Consider the following 25,433-nt stretch of genomic DNA (forward strand, 5'->3'; position numbering starts at 1 on the left):
GAATGCCAAAAAGATTTAACAACATGACTTTAAACAAGACCGTTTCTCATTTCTGACCCTAGGGTGAACCTGGATTTCCTGGCTATCCTGGCACACAAGTAAGAAGATAGCTTCCCGGGCCTGGCAGCTGGTATGCAGCATGTCATTTGTTCGTGCTTATTTTTCTTTACACTCAAGGTTTTGCTTTTGATTCTATCAAGGGAGAAGACGGTGACCCAGGCCATCGAGGAGAGAAGGGGGCAAAGGGAATCAGAGGGAAGAGGGTAAGAATCAAAGGAATTTCCCAAGATTTAGAAAGGCCTACATCATGACACTCTGCTCAGAGGAGCATATTTCCATTGTTTTTTTTTTTTAAGTTTAGTACCTATATTTTTTTCTATGTGTTTTATTGTTTCAGGTCTTTTGTTTGTTTGTTTGTTTCAGGTCTTTTTTTAAAAAATTTTATTGCTTAAAGTAGTACAAAGGGTATTACATACGTGTCCATTTTTTCCCCCCGCCCTAGACAGTCCCCTATATTTCCATTGTTTATTGGGCTTCTCAGAAGGAAACCCAGGTCGTCCTCAGGCAGGCACGTTGCACACCCTCCTTGGGCTCACTCCCCACTGGATCCCACTCTTGTTTACCTTCTGAATGCAAATGCAGCTCCCCAACCATAACAGAAAAATCCAAGTTGGCGTTTCCGTTATGCAATATCAACCTTTAAAAAATAAGTTTGGAGGTACGTCTGTCATTGATAAACCTAGCTATCCTTTGGGAATGGTATTGTTTTAGCTGCAGAGCAAATGTTGCTGTTTCTTTGAGATTCTTCCAAACCTTAGCCTTCTCTGAGCTTTTTTAGGACTACACTCTCATGAATGTGGCTGCCATCTTGGTGGACTTTGAGCTGTATTTTCTCTGTGCTTTATGGAGTCTACCATTAAAAATCTATTCCTTCAGGGCCTGAAGATTCAAACTTGAAGAGCCACAATCACTAGCAGCTCTTTTTGGAAAGAGTAACCCTGTAGATACCTAAGACCTTGGTTGTGTTTAGCTGATAGACATTAGAGAGCAAGGCCTTGTGGGAAGAGGACATGGACCAGTGTTCAGTGGAAGAAAAGAGGAAAGGAAAGGGGATGTATATATTTTTAGGAACTCAATAATTGGTATTTTTATACACTGGCAAGGACATAAAGAAAAATTTGACCTATGCCTAACTTGGCTTGCTACTGGCTAATATTGCTTAGCTAAACCTAGCTCTCTGGTTTCTAATTTTAAAAAGATAAAACATCAATTACATGCAAGTAATGCTATGCAGTTCAAATACCTGTAAAATAAGCAGCGAATCCATGATTAGCATACACCTTTTCTCATACATTGAAGATCAGAAGGGGGTAGAAGAGCTTTTTCTTTCTCTTGATGCCACACCTTCAATGCATACTTGATGCATCTTTTAATTATGTGACCTGGAGGCTCAACTGAATACGACATCCTTTAAGGCTGTTTGGAAATATGTACATGTTGACTGGAATTAGGTGTGTGTGTGTGTGTGTGTGTGTGTGTGTGTGTGTGTGTGTGGAGGGGGTGGATATAGATGGTTTCCATAGAGATCCCTTCTCTTTCTGGTTTCTGTGTCTCACTCCACTGATCACAGTGCATAAACTAATGGGTCTATAGTAGACTCGTTGTACCTTAGGTATAATGACAACTTGATATCTCAAAGTGACGGCTGTAATAGAGTTATATTCAAGGTGGGAAGCTTATTCCTGTGTTTGGTCATTTTTAGGGTAATGCTGGCTTTCCAGGATTTGTTGGAACTCCAGGTGACCAAGGCCCTCCAGGACCACGGGTAACATGGACTCTTCTCTTTTCTCTTCTTGTCAACCTTTTGTAAAAATGAATAAAGATTTGATAAGAGGCATCTCTAAAAAGAAATGAACATTTGGGACACACCAGAGGATCTATTAGGGAATGGGCCAAATTTGCTTTACATTCGCTTCAAATCCTTACAGAGTATATTGATTCAATATAAATGTTTCACTTGGAAGATGGGGAAGATATTAGAGTGGCTGGAGATGTATGAATCTGTCATAATACATAAACCCATACATAATACTCACTGGAGAATGAGTTTATCAGTGTCAATCAGATGAGCAACAACATTTATGCCAAAACTAGAAGGAAATCCTAATATAAGAGACATTTATGTAATCTTAACTGAACTGACAATGTTGCAAGCCCACAAATATTTTTCTAATTCCATGGAAGGTCATTTGGTATGAAAGGAAAGACTTGGGGCTATTGTCATTTTGCCCCATGGCTCATCCTAGAGTGAGTCAGCCATGGGTTGAACCTAGTGGTTTCACTACTGTGAAGGTACAACAAAGTCACAGAATAAAAAAATCTTAGCCCTAGCTGGTTTGGCTCAGTGGATAGAGCATTGGACTATGGACTGGAAGGTCCTAGGTTCGATTCTGGTCAAGGGTACATGCTTGGGTTGCTGGCTCGATCCCCAGTAGGGGGTGTGCAGAAGGCAGCTGATCGCTTAGAAGGATCACCCATGCCCATTATGCAGATGAGAATATGAATACAAAGATTGAGATTATAGTGACCTGCTCAAGGTCACACATTATTACTACCTTGTAGAGTCTAAATAAGGCAGCTCTCATTCTGAAGGGTCCAGGGAAGATTTGTTAAGTTCTTAGGCAAAGACAGGGTGGTGGTGGGTGGCTGGAGGAGAAAGGGTAGGGGAAGACTGGGTTCTACTTTAGAACTGTTATGAATGACCCTGAGATCTTGAATGGCCTTTTTTTTCCTGAATTATATCCTAAACTGTGGCTTTGTCTCAAAATGACTTGATCTTCTAAAAGTTATGCACCATGTACCTGGGCATCCTGGGCTCCAAGGTCTGGGACATACCTCCTAGGCACTTTGACCTCCTTTTTTAAGGGGTCAGACAGAACTTCAGGGCCAGGAGTGAAGGGCAGAGGTGGCCCATTGACCCTGGTGAACTTTATAAGAACCTCTTGCCACCTCAGGATAAAAATGGACTGGACCTCAGAATTTTGCATCTTAAATTTGTTTCTGTTCTTTCCAGGGCATCAAGGGCCCCAGAGGCTTGATGATGATGGTAAGTGAATATTTTAATTCTAAACTGCATTCTTTTCAGAACACAGAGCTTTCCACTTTGACAAAACAGAAATCTATAAAGATTCTTTAGTTTTGCCTCTTATGAATTCTGTTAGTACTTTAAGTTTATAGACTTTACCAAATCGAATAAAAAGAGTAGAATAATATTTTGAATCCTGGAGGGGATCTGGATGTTTTTGAGTAATACCAGTTGACATGAAAGGAAAGACTGAGGCCACACCCCTACACAATATGCCTTTTTGTGAAGTTCAAAAATTGCTTATAAAGTATTTATAAGCCAACATACAGCACAGCCCTGGACTTTGTGTTTCATGGAACACCTGGAAACAATCTCAAAAGTTATGATTTTTTTTTTATGTTCCAAGTACAAACATACTATTTGGTGGGTGGAGGGAGGAAGTGGGGACAACTGAGGAGCAGTAGTGATGGGGCTGAGGAAGAGAACAGGACAGAGAGGAGGGGATCAAAGAAATGAAGCACAATTCTAGGGGAGGTGTTAGGAGTACCTGTCTTGGCAGTCATTCTAAAGAAGTGTGCCAGGATTTGCTCATATAGAGATCCAAAAATTGAAGGCATTTCTCTGCCTTCTGTGCTGAGATTCCTGGGTTTATACTTTTTCAAAATCAGATTTGAGTCCTTTGTTTTCTGAGGCAGATAAAAAAAGAAAAAAGAATTCCTCTTATCTATCTATCTCTAATAATATAGGCATTATCTGTATGTAAAATATTTTATAAGTGCTTTAAAATACCCATGGGATCCAGAAATATACCTGCTGGATGGTTTTAATTGCTGTAACAATTTTCAGGTTTTCTGTGGCAGCTTAAAAAGCTTCAGATAGGGACTGATGATATCCACATGACATTTCTAAGTCACCAGGGTGAGGAGGAATATACTTCAAATTAAATGCTTTTTCCTTTTTTCTCTCCATCTTTCTAACAGCCTTGTGAAATCGTCGATGTCATACGAGAAAACTGCCGTAAGTTGTTTGAAAAAGGCTCAAAAGGAGCCAGTGGTGTGAAAAGAGGATGAATCATGGATTGGGGACATAAGTCACTGTGGATTTGACTGAGGTTGGGAGGCACCATTGTCCATCATGAAAGGCTCCTATAAATAAATATATTTAGCTCGGTCCCCACTTGGGCAACTAATCTTCCTCAGTGTGGCTTTAGAAATGAAATGGTCAAAATGCGTATCATCTCAGTGGTGGGGAAAATTCCAGTGTACGGTATGGTAGCCCATGAAATGCAGTGGTAATTGCACTCTGCATGACTGCATCTTAGTGTTTCTTATCACAAAGCAGGCAAAGAGAAGCTTTGTTCTTTTGTTCTTTTTAATCTTCACCTGAGGATATTTTTTTCCATTGATCTTTAGAGAGAGGGGAAGAGAGGGAGGAGGATAGACAAAGAGAGAGAAACATCGATGTGAAAGAGACCAATTGATTGGTTGTCTCCTGCACACACCCTACCAGGGCTGGGAATCAAGCATTTAACCTGAGCTACATGACCTTGACCAGAATCGAACCTGAGACCCTTCAGTCTGCGGGGCCCATGCTCTAACCACTAGGCAGAAGCACTCACATGGAAAACATACCACTACTCATGTGAACTAACAATGTCCTCTTTTCTCTCCAAAATAATTTCTCTTCTAGCATGTTCAACAGGTAAATAATATTTTTTTTTCTTATTCACTCAAATCTTCACTTGTTAGAGGCATTGCAGAAAATCTTAAATCCGTGTTTCCATGTGTCAAGGTGTTTCCAAGTGCCCAGTGTTCCCGACCGAAGTGGTCTTTGCTTTGGACATGTCAAATGACAACTCCGACTTGGATTTTGAGAGGATGAGAGACATTTTATTATCTCTGTTGATGAAGATGGAAATAAGTGAGAGTAACTGCCCAAAGGGTGCGCGAGTGGCCATCGTTTCATACAACAACAAAATAGATTACCTGATTCGCTTCTCGGACTACAGGGGGAAGCCCGCCCTCCTCCAGGCAGTCAGGAAAATCCGCCGGGAAAGGTCTTCGGGCAGCAGGAACCTTGGGGCCGCCATGAGGTTTGTGGCAAGGCATGGATTCAAACGTGTGCGCTCGGGCCTTCTCATGAGGAAAGTGGCTGTGTTCTTCCAGGTGGGCTGGGCCTCTGATGCGGAGTCCGTCAGCACGGCCACCCTGGAGCTCAGTGCGCTCGACATCACCCCTGCAGTCATCACCTTCACAGAGGAGCACAACCTTCCGAATGCCCTAGTGGTATGTGGGGGAACCCCTTGGGGAGCAGGGGAACGGGTCAGTTAGTACATGTCCTTACCGCTCCATCAAGGACCACAGGAGGAATGAGAGCTGTTCAAGGGAAGACTTTCCCAGAAATTGATGTGTATGCATGGAGGGTGTATTCATTATGGACTCTGCCATTAGTGCTGGCTGGCCATTCTTGAGCACATACTTCGTGCTATGTACCTCATAAATTATTTAATTATTCCCCAAACTCTGTAAGTTAGGTTTATTGTTTATCTCCATTTCAGAAATAAGAAAACTGAGGCTTGGAGACGTTAAGTCTGTCATTGAAAGTCAAGTATCTGGTTGGTGGCAGACTTATGTCTGCCTTCAGAGCTTATGTTAAACCATGGTTCTAAGTTGTTTTGTGGGGGTCCACAGGATATAATTTTCTTTTCTCACTTGGGTCTAGGAAATACATATCCATAGAGGAAAGCAGATAATGTGGACCGATTTTAAGTGAAGAGCTGGTTGGATTTTTATATGTTTACACTCCCATATATGTGCTATTGGCTGGGGAGTCCAACTTGGGGATGAGACCTTACACTTCTCAGGCCAAACCTTCACAGCCCTCTGAAATCTCAGCTGCTGACTGGGGGTGGGGGGGGCAGGGGAGGGGAGGGAGTGGGCAGCCCTTTCACATACGCTTCCTACCAGTCTCACTGTGGCTTCTTCTGTAAATCCTTGGTTATAAGACTTATTTTCAGCTAGTCTTCAGTTGGTTATTCAGGTTGATTGCTCTATATTTTAATTGTAATTCCAGTTTGGTCCTGGGAGGAACTGAGTGTAACATCCACCTACTCCATTCACCGTCTTGGATCTAAGTTGCTATTCTCTACTTAAGAGCTTCTCGGAGGCTTATGAGTGTCAGGTTGAGCCATGTGACATTGCCAATATCCAATTGTTTTTGACTGGAAAAAATGGAAATGTCATATCATTCGATCTAATAGCTAATGAGTTTGGCTGGGCTAGACTACTTCATTTTCTTTGGAGGTTGAGTGTGCAACAGCAGCAGTAGGTGAGAGATTTTGTTGACACAGCTGTGAATATACTTCTAAGAATCAATAGATAAAATTGTGGCAGCTTGAAAACTGATGGGAAGGATGGACAAATATTTTGGGCTTTGAGAAACAAAGTTAAAATGCAGAGGGTGCATTCCTTGTTCAGGGTACGTCCTTTTGGCCTAGCACAGTGGTTCTCAACCTTCTGGCCCTTTAAATACAGTTCCTCATGTTGTGGCTCAACCATAAAATTATTTTCGTTGCTACTTCATAACTGTAATGTTGCTACTGTTATGAATGGTAATGTAAATATCTGATACGCAGGATGGTCTTAGGTGACCCCTATGAAAGGGTCATTCAACTGCCAAAGGGGTCGAGACCCACAGGTTGAGAACCGCTGGCCTAGCAGGATGTCTGGACAGGGATGGGTTAGTGGGGATGAAGGCAATTCTCAATGACCTCCTGAAAGGAATAATAAAGGCAGAGTATAAACAAATAATGGTTTACGTTAGAGATGTAGGTTTTGTCTTTGACTCTTTCATCAATAATGAGGTGACTTTGGAAAAGTCACTTCAACTTTCTGAGTTTCATTTTGCTCAGCTCTAAAATGGAGAGGGTCACAACTAGACATTATCTAGGCTTCTTGCCAGGTGTAACTCTATTTTCTGGAAGGCATTTCCCTAATGATGGGAGAGCGATATGTAGGGTAAAGTTACATCCCTCAAATGCTCATCAGTACTGCTGTCTGAGAGCAGACAGTACTTGGATCTGATGTAGAGACGATCCTTCCCCAAGAGGTTCTTGCCCTCTTTGTTGCTTTAGGTTCTGAGTAACAGGATATAGTGGCTTGTGAGAAGAACTTGCCTGCTTACATATTCATTGGCCTCATTCCTGTCACTTCTATCTGCTCTCCTCTCCATTTCTTGGACATATTCTTGCCCCAGGATGCTGGGACACCACTCTGTTCCTTAAATTGGCAATTTAGAATGGTGCTTGCCAGCTCAAATGTAATAAATGACCTAATGTCTGGTGATATTAGCAAGGAGATAAACTGTGAAAACGAGAACCGCCTTTCAGGGCCTTTTAGAAAAATCTTCATTTCATTATAACTGGGCATATTGCAACCTTAACCTCCCCTATCCTGGGCTCTATTTGTAGGGGAGTCGAGTTAGGAGAGTGTGAATATCCTGTGACTTTTCTTCTGAATGATCTGCCTAGGGCTTTCCTTGACTATCTGTGGAGACTTTGTCTTCACCTCTATATTATTTTATTTTTCAGAACAACACCCAGATGCTTCTGGCAAAATGATGGTTATTCAATTTGAAACAATTATATAAACAGATGCCCTAACGTCTCAGTCCATTTAAATATGCTTGGAGGCTGTGGATATATTGAAAAGATTCTTTAAACCATCCACTGAGTCCTCTCAGCCCTGGATAAAACAGTATTATAGCATTTGGACTATGTGAGCCTAATCCCATTGTCATTCACCCAATTTTTTAAAAGTTAAAAACTGGAGGACTACAGGAAAAATGCAATTTGTGTGCCAGATTTCAAATTTAATTTTTCTTTATAAAAAATATAGCTTATGTTCCCTTGAAGCAATACCTCAGAAAATAGCTCATATTTATTGAGCCAGGCTCAGTTCTAAGATCTTCCCACTTATTGATTCACTTAATCCCAGTGAGATAACTATTAATATGGGCTCATGTTTTAGATGATGAAACTAAGAGATGTTAACTTGCTCAAGGTTTGGAATTCCCATTAGCAATGAGGTTTTCATTCAGAAGTCAAAAATAGGAAGAGAGTTTAGAAGTTCAAAGTTCTTTCCATGCATTAATTTATTTTATCTTTACAACAATACTATGAGATAGATCTATGAACTGGCCCTATTTCTATATGTGTATTGTTCTTAAAAAAACAAACCCTAAGGAATGAATTTGGATTTCTGACTATCATGAAGATAAAAAGTAAAATGAGCTGTTGAAGATGAAAATACAGGGGTGGGCAAAAGTAGATTTATCTAAGTTGTGAGTACACACAACCATTCTTTTTCTAAAAAAAGAGTTTTTTAAAAAATTGATTTTAGAGAGAAAGGGAGAGTGAGTGCAAGAGAGAGAAACATTGACATAAAGCATAATATCAATTGGCTGCCTCCTACATATCCCCTACTGCAGTGGTCACCAACTGGTGGTCCATGAGGTCCAAAAGGTTGTCGACCGCTGCCCTACTAGGGATTGAGCTCCCAACCCAGGCCTGTGCCCAGATGGGGAATCAAACCAGCAACCTTTCAGTGCACATGATGATACTCAATCACCTGAGCCACAGTGTTCAGGGCAGCAGAGTTTATTCTTGTATTATTATTTATTAGTTATTGTATTATTTATTTGTATTACAACTATAAACCTACTTTTGCTTACTCCTATGTTAAGAGGAAGGCCAAAGAGAATCTGGGGTTTTTAATGTTGGTATAATTTCAGAATTCATAAAAATTGATATATACATATTTTTTTTCTTTTTCTTTTCTTTCTTTTTTTTTTTAAAGAAAATACTGGGTTGTCCAGACAGGTCCTTGCTGAGGCCTTGGGGACTGCTGTTTTCTGTTGGATTGTTACTCCTCTAAAGCCAGGACCAGCAACTGAGGAGCAAATTAGGCAATGAGGCTTCAAACTAGGGCTTTGTCTCCTATGTTGTTTGGACATGTTACTTAGAACTGGGACCTCAATTTATTCACCCATAAAATAGGGATAAGCTCACAGGTTTGTTGTGGGAATTATAAGAGACTAGAGGCCAATGCACAAAATTCGTGCAAGGGGCTTGGCCCTCACAGCCCTGGCTACCTCAGCCCTCACAGCCTCGGCTTCGTCCAGACAGTCATTCTGCTGTTTGGTCTAATTAGCATATTAGCTCTTTATTAGATAGGATAGTACTACAGGGACATCTGACATGTTCCATGTGCATGCTCAGTGTAAGCCATTATTATTACCTCTTCTCAAGGTCCTTAAGAGGGCACCTTGGCCCAGTAACTGTTAAGTTGGATAGCTTTTATTTGGTGAATGCCTATGGAGTTCCAACTGCCATGCTACATGCTTTTCATGTCTTGCCATCTTAACCCCTCACCACTCAAAATGTTATCCTGGGACCAGTCACATCAGCATTACCCAGCTGTGTGAGAAATGCCAAATCTCAAGCTCTACCCCCAATCTAATCAAATAGGCCCCGTCTGTGTTTTTAATAAGATCCCCAGATGGTTTGCATAAATGTTAAAGTTTGAGGAATGTTGGTATGATCTCAATCATCCTACAAGTTAATAATGCTAGTCTACATTTCCAGAGGAGGTAAGGGAAGGTCCGAGGTGAAATGACTTGTTCTAAACTACATAGTCCTGGCATTGGCTTTCCCATATGTCTGGTTCCCTAGTCCCACCCTGCTATCCAGCAGCCTCAATCCAATGCTGACCCCTAATATTTGCTGGGGAGTCCAGGAAGACCTCATGGCAGTCTTGGTGGGACCACGCCAAGCGGCAGGAGCCCAAACTGGACTCAAGCTCCAGGGTCAGTCACAGGTTACATGACTGTTCTCTTCTGTGTCCTCCCCTCATTTTTTCAGTTTTCCCTCCTTGTTTCCTGAGCCGTAACCTCAACTGGATGCCAGATTTTTTTCTAACTCTCCCTCCTTAGGGTCCAGTTAGCTCGTCCTCTGCCAAATTCTCCTTCCCAGCACTTTCTTTCTATTCCTCTCCTCCCTTCTGTCTAAGCCAAAAGTACCCCCTTACTCACTCCCAGGAATGAACATTGTCCCATGGCCTCTGGCAGCTGAATACAACAGCTGAGACCCCGTGGGTCTGTCTCTCTAAGTCAGGGCCTATGGAGAGTTTTTTAATAGTGAGGGCTCAGGTTCGAGGGTTGCATATATCCTTTTAGGAAATGTCTTTCTGTTTATTAAAATAAAAGAGGGTGCTAATGTAAATCCATGGGCTTCATCTTCTCAAACCCCTTATACTCCTGTCTTTAGCATACAACTTGTCCCTATAGAGCACAACTGGATATTCTATATAATAAAAGCCTAATATGCTAAGTGTCCAACCATTCGACCATTCAACCAGTCACTATGATGTGCCCTGACCACCATGGGACAGATGCTCCAGTAAGTTAGTTTGCTGCTGGGGTCTGGCTGATCAGGACTGGGCAAGATGGCTCTATTGGCCCTGATCAGGACTGGGCGAGAGGGGCTGGACATGCTCTGGAGCCCTCCTGTGGTCACTTCCCAGCCCTGATCATGCATTGGTGGGGTCCCTCGGCCTGACCTGTGCCCTCTTGCAATCTGGGACCCCTCAGGGGGTGTTGGAGAGCTGGTTTCAGCCTGATCCCTGCAGGCCAGGCCGAGGGATCCCACTGGTGCATGAATTGATGCACTGGACCTGTAGTTCAGGGATAAAGTTGGTTGAGAGAATTACCAAAGGTGCTGATTCAAACTTTAGTAAAGCTTTGAACCTTGAGCAGATCACTTGGTTTGTATTTGAGGTACTTAAGTTTTGAGATTTCCTTTTCTGGTGCTGATGGGAGTTTGCAGAAGACATTTAGAGACTGTTTTCTCTCCTCACTCTGGGATTTCCTCCTAACACTGTCTCTCTGTTTGAAGTTTCTCAGGAATTATTTTGTTTACTTCCTTATCAGTGATGAGGACCATGCTGGCAAGTTCAAAGTCCAAGTAATTAAATGTTAATGAATAAAAATTAAATACAAATGATTCTATACTGAATCATAGTTTCCCTATGGACTTCCATTATGTTTTTGAATACTTGTTCCCACAATTTTATTTTTGCAGGAACAGGATAAATTTAAACATGATCATAAAATTATTCTTCCTAAGAAAAGTTTTGTGGTTATTTTTAAATATACTTTTATTGATTTCAGAGAGGAAGGGAGAGGGAGAGAGAGATAGAAACATCAATGATGAGAGAGAATCATTGATAGGCTGCCTCCTGAATGCCCCACACTGGAGATGGAGTCCACAACCCAGCATGTGCCCTGACGGGAATCAAACCGTGGCCTCCTGGTTCATAGGTCGATGCTCAACCACTGATTCACGCCGGCTGGGCAGGAAAGTTTTCACAAAGATGCAAGTTTTTAAACTATTCCAATTCATTTGAATTTGGTCATTTTCCAACAAACAGAAAAACAGATGCACAAGTGCATTCTCTTAGCTGCGCAAGAGTATAAGGTAACACAGCGACCTGAACTTGAGACACGTACAGAAAACAGTAATTGTTGGAACAGGAAGAAAACATAGCAGCACCGAGTCCTATCCTAAATCTCTGATGCTGAGGAAACTGAGGTCAGCGGCTTGTCCAAGGTCACATAGCCAATTACAGTAGATCAAAGACTGGGACCTGGGCTCATGACACAAAATCCATTTGTGCCACATAAACTTTTTTTATGAATCACCCCTTTGTACACACTTGGGAACTATTTGAACTTGTTTGGAAGTTGTTCATGCTACCTTAAAATTCACATAAATTCTACATTTTGGAACACACTTCATCCATGTTTCCTGTGTTTTGAAGATAATGTATCCTAACTTAGCATTTCCCCAGAACTCTTGCGGTAAAAATTGATGCTCCTAGGGTTATCTAGTCTTCTCATATCTCTTGGAGCCCTGCCGGGGATCCTGATTTCAGAAGCCTTCCAAATTGCCTCATGTGATTTCCAGGAAAGCTAGCAATGTGCGATATGCGTGCCTACACTGTTTTCTCTAATTCCTGGTGATTAATTAGATCCATTTGGTTTGGTGGAGCAGATCTGAATGAATGTTGAATGTTGGCAACTCTGCACTCAGACTTCATGTTAGCCCCCTCCATCTGGCAGATGTGCTTTCAGATGTGCTGTGTGGCTGCACATTGGAGGTGGGTGTTTTCTAATCTCTGGGACGTGGGAGCCTTGAGAAGAATCCTATAGATAACCTGCCTACCTCTGGACCGTTGTGTACGCTGTTCCTCCATACTATAATGCTTTTCCCTGCTTCTTTGCCTGGTCAATATCCTGCTCATTCTTTCAGAAGTGCCAGATGCTGTTATGTTCATCAGGGTCTCTCTATCCTTTTCCCTTGAAATTAGTCTCCCCTTTCTGTGTTCCTAAAACATATTATTGGGCCCTTTTCTTGAAAATGGTTTGTCTATCTTTCCACTTAAGCTCTTTGAAGGCGTGGCTGTGTGTCATTTTTTAAAAAAAATCTCCATATGGCTTGTTAACACTTTTATGTAGTGGCTGTTTAATTAGTCTTGGCTGATTTGAATTTCTAAGTCAGGAAAAAGCATAATTTAGGTTGCCTTTGTCATGTGAAGAACAAGAGAGGATGCATCTGGCCTTCCTTCTAGGAGACTTAGGAAAGTTCCCATGTTTGGGTTTTCTTCTTTCTTTTTTTTGTGTTACATTAGCATAAACAAAAGTTCAACTCTTTATATTTCTTTCCCCACAAGGGTTGCACTCGAATGTTTGGGATATGCTGTAGTCCTAAACAGAAAGTGTAAAGAGCTCTGTGTGGAGCCCATGCTACAGAAAGTTCTTTTTCAAAGCCAGCCTTGCCTATCTGACTTTCTGAGGGCCAGCATGACATCTTCATATGCCTGGCACCTTGATACCAGACGAGGGTCTTGAGCTTGCTTGGTCTGGGCCACAAGGATGAAGGAGGAGAAGCTGACCTTCAGTGGGGCCCTCTCCTATATGATTTGACAGACGGTAGACAGAGATTGGACATGACTAGGCCTAGATATCCACCTCTTTACAAACCATACCTCAATTCCCGAGAGAAACAATCTGAAAGCATTTTTAATTTCATCATGAGGTGAAAATTCTGCAAAAAGTCTGTATTAGCCAGGGCAGGTTGACTGTGAAACGATTCATGCCTAAGGCTCAGTGGCTTAATACAATCAAGTATTATTTCTGCCATCTAGCACAAGTGCACACAGGACTCTGGGTATGTGTGAGGGGAGGTTGGGGAGTGTTGCTTCAGCCATTTTAGGACCTGGGCTCCTTTTATCAGAGGCCCTCATCATACCCATTGGCCTCAAAGCCTTCTTCTGGATCTTCTACATGAGGCCCACGGAGCAATGGGGGATAGGATAGTGCATGCACTAGAAATGGCACACATCACTTTCACCTACATGCCATTGGTTAGGCCCCGATCCTATGGTCCCACTGAACTGCAGGGGAGGGTGGGAAATGTAGTGGAGCTGTGGCCCTAGGAAGAAGAAGGAGTGGGTTTGCTAATTATCTAACTACTTGTCACATGGACCTTGTTGGATTTATTGTTGCTATTATTTAATATTTTACTTTTAAACCTCGACATCAGTTATTAACTAATCCTAACTGGAAAGGTTAAGTGAAGGAGATAAACAGATGTGCCATCCCTGCAAAACCTTCCCTGTTCCTCCTCATTCCTGCCTTCTGGCTTTGATATATCTCAGCTCTGAATACCAGGAATACTCTGGAAAGGCCTCGCTTAGGTAACTGCCTTTTCCCAATCTAATGGTATATGACTTATATAACCGCCTCCTTAAAGGGAGGCCCTGTTCGTGTTTATAGCTCTCACCACACTGCATCCTGCAGACTGTGGGCAATCACTAAAGATTTATGGAATTTATAAATGATCGAACCCCCAACTCCCTGACCCTCATTCCAACACAACATTACACTGATTGAGGTTATACACATCAGGAGCCTGAAGACCCCACAGCTCTTGTATCCACAACAATGACAGTCCAACCTCCAGGTTAGAACCGAGAATTAAATGACTATTAATAATTGTAATAGGTAATGCCAATATATATATGAATATAATGTCTATATATGCCTATATTAATATATATTCATATATATAATATTATTTAAAAATGTATAAATATATTATTTAAATTATAATTATATTATTTTAAAAATACCATATTAATATTTTTCTCATCTGAATTGGAAAAAAACATGGCCTAAACTTAATTCAGTAAATGACAAACTTGTGTGTGTGTTTGGATTAGATGGATGGAACTGACAGATTTCACCTATTCATCTGGGAGACTAAGAGCCAGCAGGATGTGGAGCGCTTGGCCCGCTGCGTCCTCTGCTATGGTAAGCACGGGCAGCCTTTCTGATCAGACTGATGTGCAGAGAATAGGATGAATTAATTGGTGGCCACAGGCCAGATCTGTTCTGCAGATGTCTATTTTCTTGGTATGTGCAGAGTTTTAGAATCTGGGAATTTCCTGGTAATTTTGGATTAACAGTTCTTCTTAGGAAGTCAGAATAGTCTGGAGAGTCACAGATGTTGGGTTCCCATGTGGCCACAGTCAGCCAGAACTGAGTTGTGCCTATCTGCTTTATTTTTAAAAAAATATATTTTATTAATTTTTTACAGAGAGGAAGGGAGCGGGAGAGTTAGAAAAATCGATGAGAGAGAAACATCCATCAGCTGCCTCCTGCACACCCCCCACTGGGGATGTGCCCGCAACCAAGGTACATGCCCTTGACCGGAATCGAAGCTGGGACCCTTGAGTCCACAGGCTGACGCTCTATCCACTGAGCCAAACCGGTCAGGGCTGCCTATCTGCTTTAAATGGGGCAAGTGCCTGCTAATGCCTCATCTCTCCTTCCCCTCCCTATTGTCTTACCCCTGGCCTGCTCTGCTTACTCACCTGTCCTGCCAGGTTCCTGTAGATGGCTGGGCTTGTGTTCCTTCTTTAGTGGCACCTTAGTGTGAAGGGCAGACCATGGAACTAAGAGTCAAGAGTCCTGGGTTTAGGCCTGGATTTGCCATTGACCACCAGTGGGATATTGGCAGGTCATTCAATGTCTCAACCTTCAGCCTCCATCACTCCATCCCACATGTCACACTAGCCTGTAGCAGGGAAAATTTTGTGCTGAAACCCATGCATGCCTATGTGTGGAGGGTTCTCATCCATCCCCACGTCACCCAGGGCTAGAGTCCTATCGCTGAAATCAGAAGGGGATTTAATTGTTTCCTCTTCTTGATCCACATTAAGATGTAACACTGCCATGAGAGATGTGGTCCTGAGAGCTTGGTCAAGTCAAATGCAGGCATTGCCACGTAACAGCTGATAAACTGCTTTCACATCCATGATCTCATGTGACATGTTGTCTCTCTGGACTTCAGTTTCCTCTCCTGTAGAAGCATAGACTTAGCTGGTATGTATTGAACTTGAGTTTTTCCTGTATCAGGCATTGTTCTGAGCAGTTACATGTATATTGAATCATTTAAAAAATTTAAACCTCACAAGGTAGGTACTATTATTATCATCACTGTCCCTATCTGACAGATGCGGAAACTGAGGCAGTAGGAAGGCTGAATAATTTGCCCAAGGTCAGAGGTAGGACCTGGACTGAACCAGGAAGATGTCTATGAACCAAAAAATGAAGAAGCCATATGGCCCAGTAGTTAAAAAATATTAAATGTGGAATCATCGTCTCAATTCTTTCTTCTGAAAAATGGCAATTTAAGTAAAGCACCCATTTGTGGCTCTTGTCAACACAAACAGCATTTAGCAGCACCTGTTCTTACCAAGCGTCTGGAAGTGTGTTTGCATGGAAAGGAAAGGGATGCATGGTAACTCTGACCTCTCCTGCCCTTCCTTTCCAGACAAGTGCCGACCAGCCGCGGAGTGCAGGCCGGGCACCCCTGGACCCCTGGCGGTGGACGTGGACGTGGCCTTCGTGGTGGACAGCTCCCACAGCGTCGGTGCCGATGTATACCAAGCCGCGTTGCGTCTAGTGGACACCACTCTCGACAACCTGGAGGTGGCTGCACAGCCAGATGTGTCCCTCCACGGGGCTCGCGTGGCTCTGGTGACGCACACGACTCCAGACTTCCGGCCGGGAGCAGGACGGCCCCCTGTGCTGGAGGCTTTCCCCCTGACCTCCTATGACCACCGGGCACAGATGCAGAGGCTCATCCGGGAGGCCATGGGCCACCCCCTGCAGGGAGCCCCGGCCCTGGGCCATGCCCTGGAGTGGACACTAGAGAAGGTGCTCCTGGCAGCCCCGCTGCCCAGGAGGGCACAGGTTCTCTTCGCCATCGTGGCCAGTGAGACTAGCAGCTGGGACCGGGAGAAGCTGAGGACTCTGTCCCTGGAGGCCAAGTGCAAGGGCATCACTCTGTTTGTGCTGGCCTTGGGTCCCGGCGTGGGAACCCGTGAGCTGGCTGAGCTGGCTGGAGTGGCCAGCACCCCCTCTGAGCAGCACCTGCTGCGCCTGCAGGGGATCTCAGACCCAGAGCTGGCCTACGCCAGGCGCTTCACATGGGCCTTCCTGAACCTCCTACAAAGTGAGCAATCTCTGAGCACGGGGGATGCCTGGGTGGCTGGGGTGGGGAGGACTACTTACACAGCCTGGCATTGGGCGAGCAGGTGCCCACTGAACCTTCATCCTTGCTGAGGTGCATGCAGCCTCACAGCCTCTGGGGAGACCCTAGAGGAGCACCCCGTTTCCTGAAAACCCTGAACTGCCATTGCCCTGACACTGTGCCCAGCCTAATGTTGGTTTTTTATTTTGCCTGGAACCTCTCAGCTGGTGGTTGGGAGGCCTCAAGTGTCCCCCCGACCTCTCGATTTTCTCATTTACCAAAATGAAAATTACAGTCTCTTTCTGATCTGTGAAGCCTGCATTCAAATATGTGCATGGAGGAGGTTCAAAAGCACCAGTGCTGTACAATTATAAGGCACAGTTGTTGTGCTATTACTATTTCCCAGAATACAGTGGTGCATAATAGTGCTTCTCAGATTTTCACATGCACGTGCATCTCCTGGGGAATCTTGTCAAATGTAGATTCTGATTCAGTAGGACTGAGCTGGGGCTGGGATTCTGCACTTTTAACAAGCTCCCAAATGGTGCTGATGCTGGCAGGCTGTGGACCACGCTTTGAGTAACAAGAGTATATGACATTTATTTTTCTGGGACTTGCTCAGGTTGGGTGGATGGAGCCAACAGGGAAGGTTGAGGGGCACACTGACATTGCACCTGGGCAGAATTCCTCCCCATCTCCTGTCTCAGTGTCCTCACCTCCAATCAGAACCAAACTAGTTGAACCAAACTCATGGGCAGCCAGTACCCAAGCTGTATTCCTAGCATGATAATGGAGATGGTTGGGATTTGGGGGTGGGTATTGACCTGGTCACATTTCCAGGAGTTTGTCTTGGGCTCTGTCCACCACTGCTAATCCCAATCCGGTCATGTATAGGGGGCCTTGATGTGACCTGTGAGGCCTTCTTGCTGGGAGGCACGAATTTCTCAGTTTATAAGAGGGTGTGATCTCCTGCTGGGAGACTTGAGGGACATATGCCCCTCAGTGAAGGAATCAAAGGGAGTCTGATGGACAGCTTAGAAGTACTGACACAGCATTGTGCCTCTCCAGTTGGAGAGGCACAAAGATCAATGACTAGGCTCTAGTCCTACTTTTGCCACTAGGGAGCTGTGTAACCCCAGAAAGGACAGTGAAGCACTCTGAATTTCTGATTTCTTATTGTTGTAGGAGATAGAAGAGAGATTTGCAATATATGGCTGATGGCTTAGTAATTCTTTGAGGGAGACGAAGGCTGAATGAATCACTTTTCTAGTCGGTTTTAATTTCATTTTTTTATTTTTTATGTTTTATTATGTCAGGTTGCACTATATGTTTTGATTTTTTTTATTATGTTATGTTTTATTATGTTAGGTTTCTTTTATGTTGTGATTTTACATTATTCATATGACAGTGTGCATTTTATGTTTTCATTTCTTTAAATCTTATTTTTGTATTTGTGTTCTGCTTTGCTTGAATTTATTTTACACCTTTTTTATTTTATGTCAATGGAGTTTTGTTTTTATGTTTGTTTCATTTAATTTTTATTTTGTTTTGCTTTTTATTTTGCTTTATTGTATATCTTACTTTATTTTATGCTTTATTTGATTTTTATTTTGTCTTTTAAGTTTTTGTGTTAATGGATAATATTTTTGTTTTTATGCTTTATTTTACTTTGTTTAGTTTATTTTCAAATTTTATATTATTTTATGCTTTATTTGACTTGACTTTATTTTGAAATTTTATTTTTAGGTGGAACAAACCAGTACCCACCCCCAGAGCTCATTGAAGAATGTGGGGGCCCCAGTCGAGGGGACACTCGGAGGCAGTCACATATTAAGAGGTAGGCTGAGGATTAGAGCTGAGGTTGTCCCAGGGCTCTGTCCCTTGCAGGAGACAACTCCCTAGAGAAAGGTCACAGGCAGTGTCAGTCCTTGACCTGACCAGCTCCTGGAGCGAGGATGCTCCCGTGTTTGACAACCCTGATATGGTGTGTCTTTTCTTTCCTTAAGAGTAATACAGGACCAACATAAAACATTGAAAGAACACTATAAAAGCAAAAATTAAAATTTCCCATTCCACCCCATCCCCATCTTCTAATTGTCCCAGAGGTCAAGTTAATAATGCTAAACATATTGTCCAAATGCCTCTGCAAACCTAAGAAGGTAGCTAATGTGATAACAAAGTCATTAGGAAATGCTCAAACCCAAAGCTTTATTGAGCGCAGCAGTATCAATCGGAAAATGAACGTCTCAGTTCTCATGGTCTGGTGGCACGGTTTGACATGGGTTGTTTTTATGTAGGCCGCCCAAGCACCAGCGTGGCGTGTCTGGCTTTGCTGATGATTTGGAAGCACTTGAAGCAACAGATTTTTTTCTGGAGGAGAACAGAACAGCAACGATGACATCTGTAACTCAGCAAGAAGCATTTGAAAATTATGAAAGGAATGGCTATGCCACTGAAGAAAAAGAACAAGAAATGTCTGCAAAACAAAAGAAAAATGGAAGAGAAGTAAATTCAGACACTACTTCTGGTAAAAAAACAAACAATTACTCCTTAGGTTGAGTTTACTTTTAAAAATCTTTATCTTAAAAAAAAATCCTGTGTACTGTGTGTGTTAGCTTACAAATTTTGGCTTTTATATACTTTCCTTCCAAATACACAAATTCATGTATGCAGCTAAAGAAATTAGTTTAAGAACATATACAAGGACTAACTTTCACTTGAGTATAAACCGGGAGCTGAACAGAAGCTATTTCAGGGGATTTGATGGGAGCACACCTATGACATGTCTGTATGTCATTGTGAAGAAGCCACGATCTATTGCAGAAGCGGCAAACATGCTCCTGACCTTGAAGGAAAATACATTGGCTTATAGAAGCCTCCTTCATCTATGAGTGGCCACATAGGTGCCGACCAAGTTTCAGGAACCTTTGGGTTCATCTAAAACAACTAGCGATGATTTAGGATTAGAGCAGGTAATAATGCAGATACCATGTGACCTCTTACATGGGCTCAACAAAGTGAGCAAAACAGGGACCACATTAGAAAGAGATTTGGGAGGATTTGACTCTTAAGATTTTAAAATGTAGGGGAAATGATGGCTGGAAGAATTTCTAGTGAGTGGCGTGGTCAGTCTAGATTAAATGAGAGGTAATGGCCCAGGTTTTGAATGTGCCTAGATGGGTCTCTCTCTCGTGCTACTAGCTAAGTGGCCACATCTCTGTGGCTCAGTTTTATGATCTGTAAAGTGGGGATTGTATGAATACCTATCCCACAGGGTTGTTTTGAGGAATAAAACTTGTTAATTTATGTGTTTGCCACATAACAAGCCTGCAAGCCAAGGTAGGTATTAAGATGCGGATAATAGGTTCCAAAGTAAACAGACATTCAAAGGAAATAATAACAAAACCGATGGACAGAGGAGTGGTCACGCCCAACAGAATATTTTATCTCCTTAGGTGAAAAATTAAGGATAGAACTTATCCCGTTGATCATTCTGTTTTCAGTATGTAATGTCCTACCGCTTAGGTTCCAAAGTAAACAGATGTTCAAAGGAAATAACAAAACCAATGGACAGAGGAGTGGTCACTCTCAGCAACACATTTTACCTCCTTAGGTGAAAAATTATCCCGTTGATCATTCTGTTTTCAGTATGTAATATTATCAGGTACTTCACGAAGGCAGTTATTTTCGGTCTTGGCTGAAAAATAGGAATCTCTAAAAATTCTCAAAGCCTAGACCGCATCCCAGACCAATTCAATCCAAATCGCTGGGCAGGGGTGCTGCCCAGCACTTCCACTGGGCAACCACGAGTGTGAACCACTGCTCCAAGGGGGCCTTTCCTACAAAGTCAAGGTGAAGAGATGGAGGACAGCGGACAGGTCATCCAATCCAATTCTATTCACAGACAAAAACTTAAGACCTGAGGGTCCCCCAAATTTCTTACCCATTCTGTAACTTGACTGTGGCCAGTCCCTCTCTCATTGCATTCCAAGGCGACTCTAAACCTTCACCACCTCTCCCAGTTCCTTCTCGCATGTCTCTTTCTCTAGCTGATGCCCATATATTTTTGCTTTCAAAAGAAAGAAAAGTGCCAGGTGCAACTTCCCGTGTTTTCCTGCCCTTCAGTCAGAGAGAAGAGCTGTCCCTTGTCATCAGCTGTTCCAACTGACAGAAAACCCAAAGGGCTCTTGACTTGAGCTCTTTGGGATGGGGCCACGGCTGGCTGTAACCTTCTTCTTCAAATACTCTCCTCTCTTGGCCCCAGAGATATTCTCTCCTTTTGTTCTACTTCTGACCAGTCCATCTGGAATCCTCTTTCCAGGTGTAGCCCCACAGAGAGAACCAGGTTTCATGAAACCTGAAATTTATACACTCTAAGTGCCCTCTGTAAGAAAAGCATATAAAATTGTTAAAATTTAATTCAAAAGTGAATATTTGATGCAAATGAGGGGCCCTGAAGCTTGGGCATCACAAATTTGATGGTAAACCTGCAATGCCTTCCCCAAGGTCCTTTCTCAATCTTCCAAGGACTCTATACGTCCTACAGAGAGAAGCTTTCCCACCAGGACTTCCACTAGCCCCTCTGTACTGATGACTTCAAATCCGTACCTTCCATCTTTGACTCTCTCCTGAGCTGTAGACCAGCTTAGTTAACCAACTGCCCTCCAGATGGCACCATTGCACATGCCCACAGTCATCTCAGAAAAAATTAAACGAATGGGACTCATCTTTCCCATTCAAACCTTCTTCACCATTATTCTTTATTGAATGAACCTCCATTGACCCAGGAATGGAAAGCTAAATCCCAAACATCACTAATTTTCTCCTCTCCTCTCCTCCTGCCTCCAACTGGTGACCACATCTTCCTCCTCAGCATCTCTCAGATCCATTCCCTTTCCTACAATCTTCCCTTTTAATACCTTGAGTGCAATTGCAATGCTGTCTAATGAGTCTCATTTCTTCCAGTTTGTCCTCCTTCCTATTCCATTCTGAACACCAAATTAAGTTTTCTAAAATGGAAATCAGATCCTGTCATTTGTCTTCTTTATTTCCCAATTGTTTATATTATAGGGGTGGGGAACCTTTTTTCTGCCAAGGGCCATTTGGATATTTATAACATCATTCATAGGTCACACAAACATTGCAACTTAAGTATCAGCCTGCTATATTCGGTGAAACATTTAATTATCTCACCCGTAATGCCTGGGCAGGGCCAGACCAAATGATTTCATGGGCTGGACGTTCCCCTGGTTTATAAAATAGTGTTCAGATGCCTGGATAAGGCACACAGGCCTCTGTGACTTAGACCTTGTATTGTCCTCTGAGGCCTACTGGTTGCCACTTCCCTACATATACCTTTTGCACTATTTGCAGTAGCCCCGATCTGTTCTTTATTCAAGGTCTCCATGCCTTTGCTCATGCTCATCTGTCCATTTGCAGCCTCTTTACAGTATCTGAGTTACATGTACTCATCTTTTAATACTCAGGTCAAGTTTCATTACTACTTAGAGTCCCTTCTGGATCGCATGTGGTCTTAAATTTCCATGGTCTCCTTTGTGCACCTGTATCTTAAGCTAAATTCTTCCATGGTACCTGCAACCTTTCATTGTACGTACTTGTAAAGAATTGTCATCGAAGCCAGGCTGATCTCGGTATAATTTTCAGTTTCAGTGCTATCTCCAAAGCACACGGATCTATTTTTTGGCTTTCTCCTCCAAGAAGGGCTACATCATGAGACATATGTATCAGTAGAGAGAACCAGCCCGGGCATATTGCGGTGTCATCGTAGCTGTTCCTCATACCTATCCAGTGCTCTCCTTTCTCTTCCCCTTTTCTTCATTCCTGGATTCATGGACTTGTTTGAGTAAAACTGATTGCTGCTGCAGAATTCTTCTAAGAAAGGCAAAAGTTAACACACTTGGTAAAAACAATGCAAATGTAAAATTGGGGTGTAGCAATAATTGCTCAGGAGAAAACTTGTTTGCCCCCCAATGCCATATCATACTGATGAAAGAACACTTAAGACTCTGAGGCTCCCTTAGGTTGCACAGAATACCTTGGGGATGAGTAGTTTAAAGCTTTGAGGATTGACTTTCCTATACCTGTGCTGACCAATGACTAGCTACATGAGCTATTTAAATAGAGAATCATTTGAAATTAAATGAAACTGAAAATTCAGTTCCTCGGATGCAACAGCCATATTTCAAATACCCAATAGCCACATAAGCAGTGAGTACTGTATTAGTGCAGACATAGAGTATTTCCCTCATTGTAGAGGGTCATTGTAGAGCGCTGCTCTAGAGAAATCATCTAGGAGAAGCAGCCCCTGGTTGTCTCTCCAGTAAATGCAAAGGTGGGGCTTCTAAAGCTAAGAGCCACAAAGTGTCACTAGGAAAAGTAATGATAGACTTATTGATCTGTCTATCTATCTATCTACCTATCTATCTATCTATCTATTTTATTGATCTATCTATCTATCTATTTAATTGGAAGAGAGAGAGAAAGAAAAGAAAAATACCGATCGGTTACCCCCCATGTGCCCTCTGACTGGGATCAAACCCACAATTGGAAGAGAGAGAGAGAGAGATAAAAGAAAAATACCGATCGGTTACCTCCCATGTGCCCTCTGACTGGGATCAAACCCACAACCTAGTTGTGTGCCCTGACCAGGAATCGAACCTGAGACCTTCTGGTGTATGGCTTGACATTCTAATGAACTGAGCCACCCATCCAGGGCAAAGTAAGGATCTATTTAAACAAGTCCTTGGCCCGTCAGTTTGGAATCAGTTTGTAATGGTAGAAATTAGTGTCCGCTAACTGCGGAGCCCTAAATCTATCTGTTGGACCCAGAGAGTACAGTCAAAAGTTCACCACTGGACTGTTTTTCTGTTGACTCCGATAATATTTTTGGAGGAGCATTTGTTCTGGTTCCTTCTGGGCCCTCGCTGCTTGTTTTCTCCCCCATCCTTCCGCCCCAAGTCAGAGCCATGCAGCTGGCCAATTCCAATGTGCCTGTTCAAGGCGTAGGACCATTCGTTACCCCACTAAGAGTGCATCTCATCCCCTTGGGTCCAGCGCATCTGGTCACTCCTTCAAGAGAACTAGTCTGTGCTGATTACACTATTGGGGGTGCGTAGGCAGCTTCCCAGGAACAGACCACAAATTTTAACTCTTGCTTTCTGAAGCAAGATATCTCCCTTATTCAAGACCCATTGGAAGGCCCAGGGAAACTGGAGGATACCACTATTCTGTGCTGTGGAGCTAACCTGAAACGAAAATACCTGGAAAAATTAATGTCTGATTTAGAATCCACTGTATCCCAGATTTTGCTCGGTTGTCACTATTGATTCCCAACAGTTTCTTCATTTTCCAGGAACATCTTTTCTTTTAATATTAACTTCTTGGAGTGTCAAGATACAATAAATAATACATAAACTGTATTTGCTTAGGCTATTAGAAGGCTTTGAGAGTAGGAAGCTGTTGAGATGGTTTGAATAAAGAGGGAAATAAGTATAATAAACAAGTAAGAAATTCTCAGTTTCAGAAAGATTTATTTATTCATTCATCCACTCACTCATTTATGCATTGCCGGATGTATCTGACATGTGTTAGGTACTGTGCAAAATAATAGCTGAAATTGTATTACACCTTCCACATATGTTATGTGACACCTTACAACAAAACTTGTGAAGAAGTTTTTATTTAAAAAAATATTGTTTATATGGTCTAGGAAATTGAGGCTCAGAAAGATAGTTCCTTGTCAAGGCTACACAGCCAGTAGATCGTGAGGCTAGAATTCATTTTCAGGCCTGTGACACCAAACCATCGCTCCCTTCCTGTCATGCTCATACAGGAAATTTAACCCCCTGCATTTGTTTTGTGGCAGGTCCCTGTTTGATGGATCCAATGGAAGGCGAGTGCCAGGATTACGTCCTGAAATGGTACTATAACATGGACAAGCGGGCTTGCCAGCAGTTCTGGTATGGCGGCTGTGGGGGCAACGCTAACCGGTTCGAAACCAAGGAAGAATGTGAGGTTTGGTGTGTCCCAACACCGCTGTAGACTCAGGCAGAGCCTCGTCACTGTGGCCTCTGTTTTAATCGCAGATGAAATCGAGATTGCCTTCCTGAGACAGTGCCGCAGCTCCTAACTGATGAAGCCCACTCTGCAATCTCAGGTCGATTATTAACTCACTGAACTTTTTCCTGCCGGCGGAGGACTTGGGAAAGATGATTTGCGATTTGAGAAGGACTGCATGCTAGTAGCTACAAAAAGTAGCTGAAACTTTCCTGAAAGTTATTTAAATGATGTAGAACTGAATGGTAAAGAAATTTGAACCTGGCATAACATTAATGTTTTTGGCTATGCAGCAAAAGAGAAATCAATGTATGCAGTCAGTAAAAACTAATTTGGAAGTGAGTTGAAACTTGATTTTTTTTTACTACGTGAAAAGCTGGAAGTATTAGTCAAAGCAGAGGTTTGGAAAAAGACACATCTAATGTGAAATTTCATCCCGACTAGTGTGAAAATAAAGGCAATCTCGATGAAATCATTTGGTGTGACACCATGTGTGATGCCTGCTCACTGCAATCTGTGCTATTCTTTTTTTTTTTTTTTTAGCTTTGTAGTACATTTTATTTGTATTTATTTTTTAAATTCTTTATTGTTTAAAATATTACATATAGTATTACA

The 25,433-nt window shown here is 42.6% G+C and overlaps 1 protein-coding gene across 1 annotated transcript in view; it reads left to right on the plus strand.

The window, feature by feature from the left end:
• The window catches only part of LOC102761905 (collagen alpha-4(VI) chain), a 102,221-nt gene extending 77,418 nt beyond the window's left edge, over positions 1–24,803 (plus strand). Inside the window, exons 27-38 of the mRNA XM_015568067.1 lie at positions 63–98; positions 201–263; positions 1,763–1,825; positions 3,074–3,106; positions 4,066–4,138; positions 4,775–4,786; positions 4,877–5,370; positions 14,425–14,515; positions 16,041–16,724; positions 18,489–18,579; positions 19,040–19,269; positions 24,628–24,803. Of these exons, the coding sequence (XP_015423553.1) occupies positions 63–98; positions 201–263; positions 1,763–1,825; positions 3,074–3,106; positions 4,066–4,138; positions 4,775–4,786; positions 4,877–5,370; positions 14,425–14,515; positions 16,041–16,724; positions 18,489–18,579; positions 19,040–19,269; positions 24,628–24,803 (2,046 nt within the window). The remainder of the gene's footprint in view (positions 1–62; positions 99–200; positions 264–1,762; positions 1,826–3,073; positions 3,107–4,065; positions 4,139–4,774; positions 4,787–4,876; positions 5,371–14,424; positions 14,516–16,040; positions 16,725–18,488; positions 18,580–19,039; positions 19,270–24,627) is intronic.
• The last annotated feature ends 630 nt before the right edge of the window (positions 24,804–25,433 follow it).

This window comes from Myotis davidii, unplaced genomic scaffold (genome assembly GCF_000327345.1).
Source record: "Myotis davidii unplaced genomic scaffold, ASM32734v1 scaffold962, whole genome shotgun sequence".
NCBI classification, from domain to species: domain Eukaryota; kingdom Metazoa; phylum Chordata; class Mammalia; order Chiroptera; family Vespertilionidae; genus Myotis; species Myotis davidii.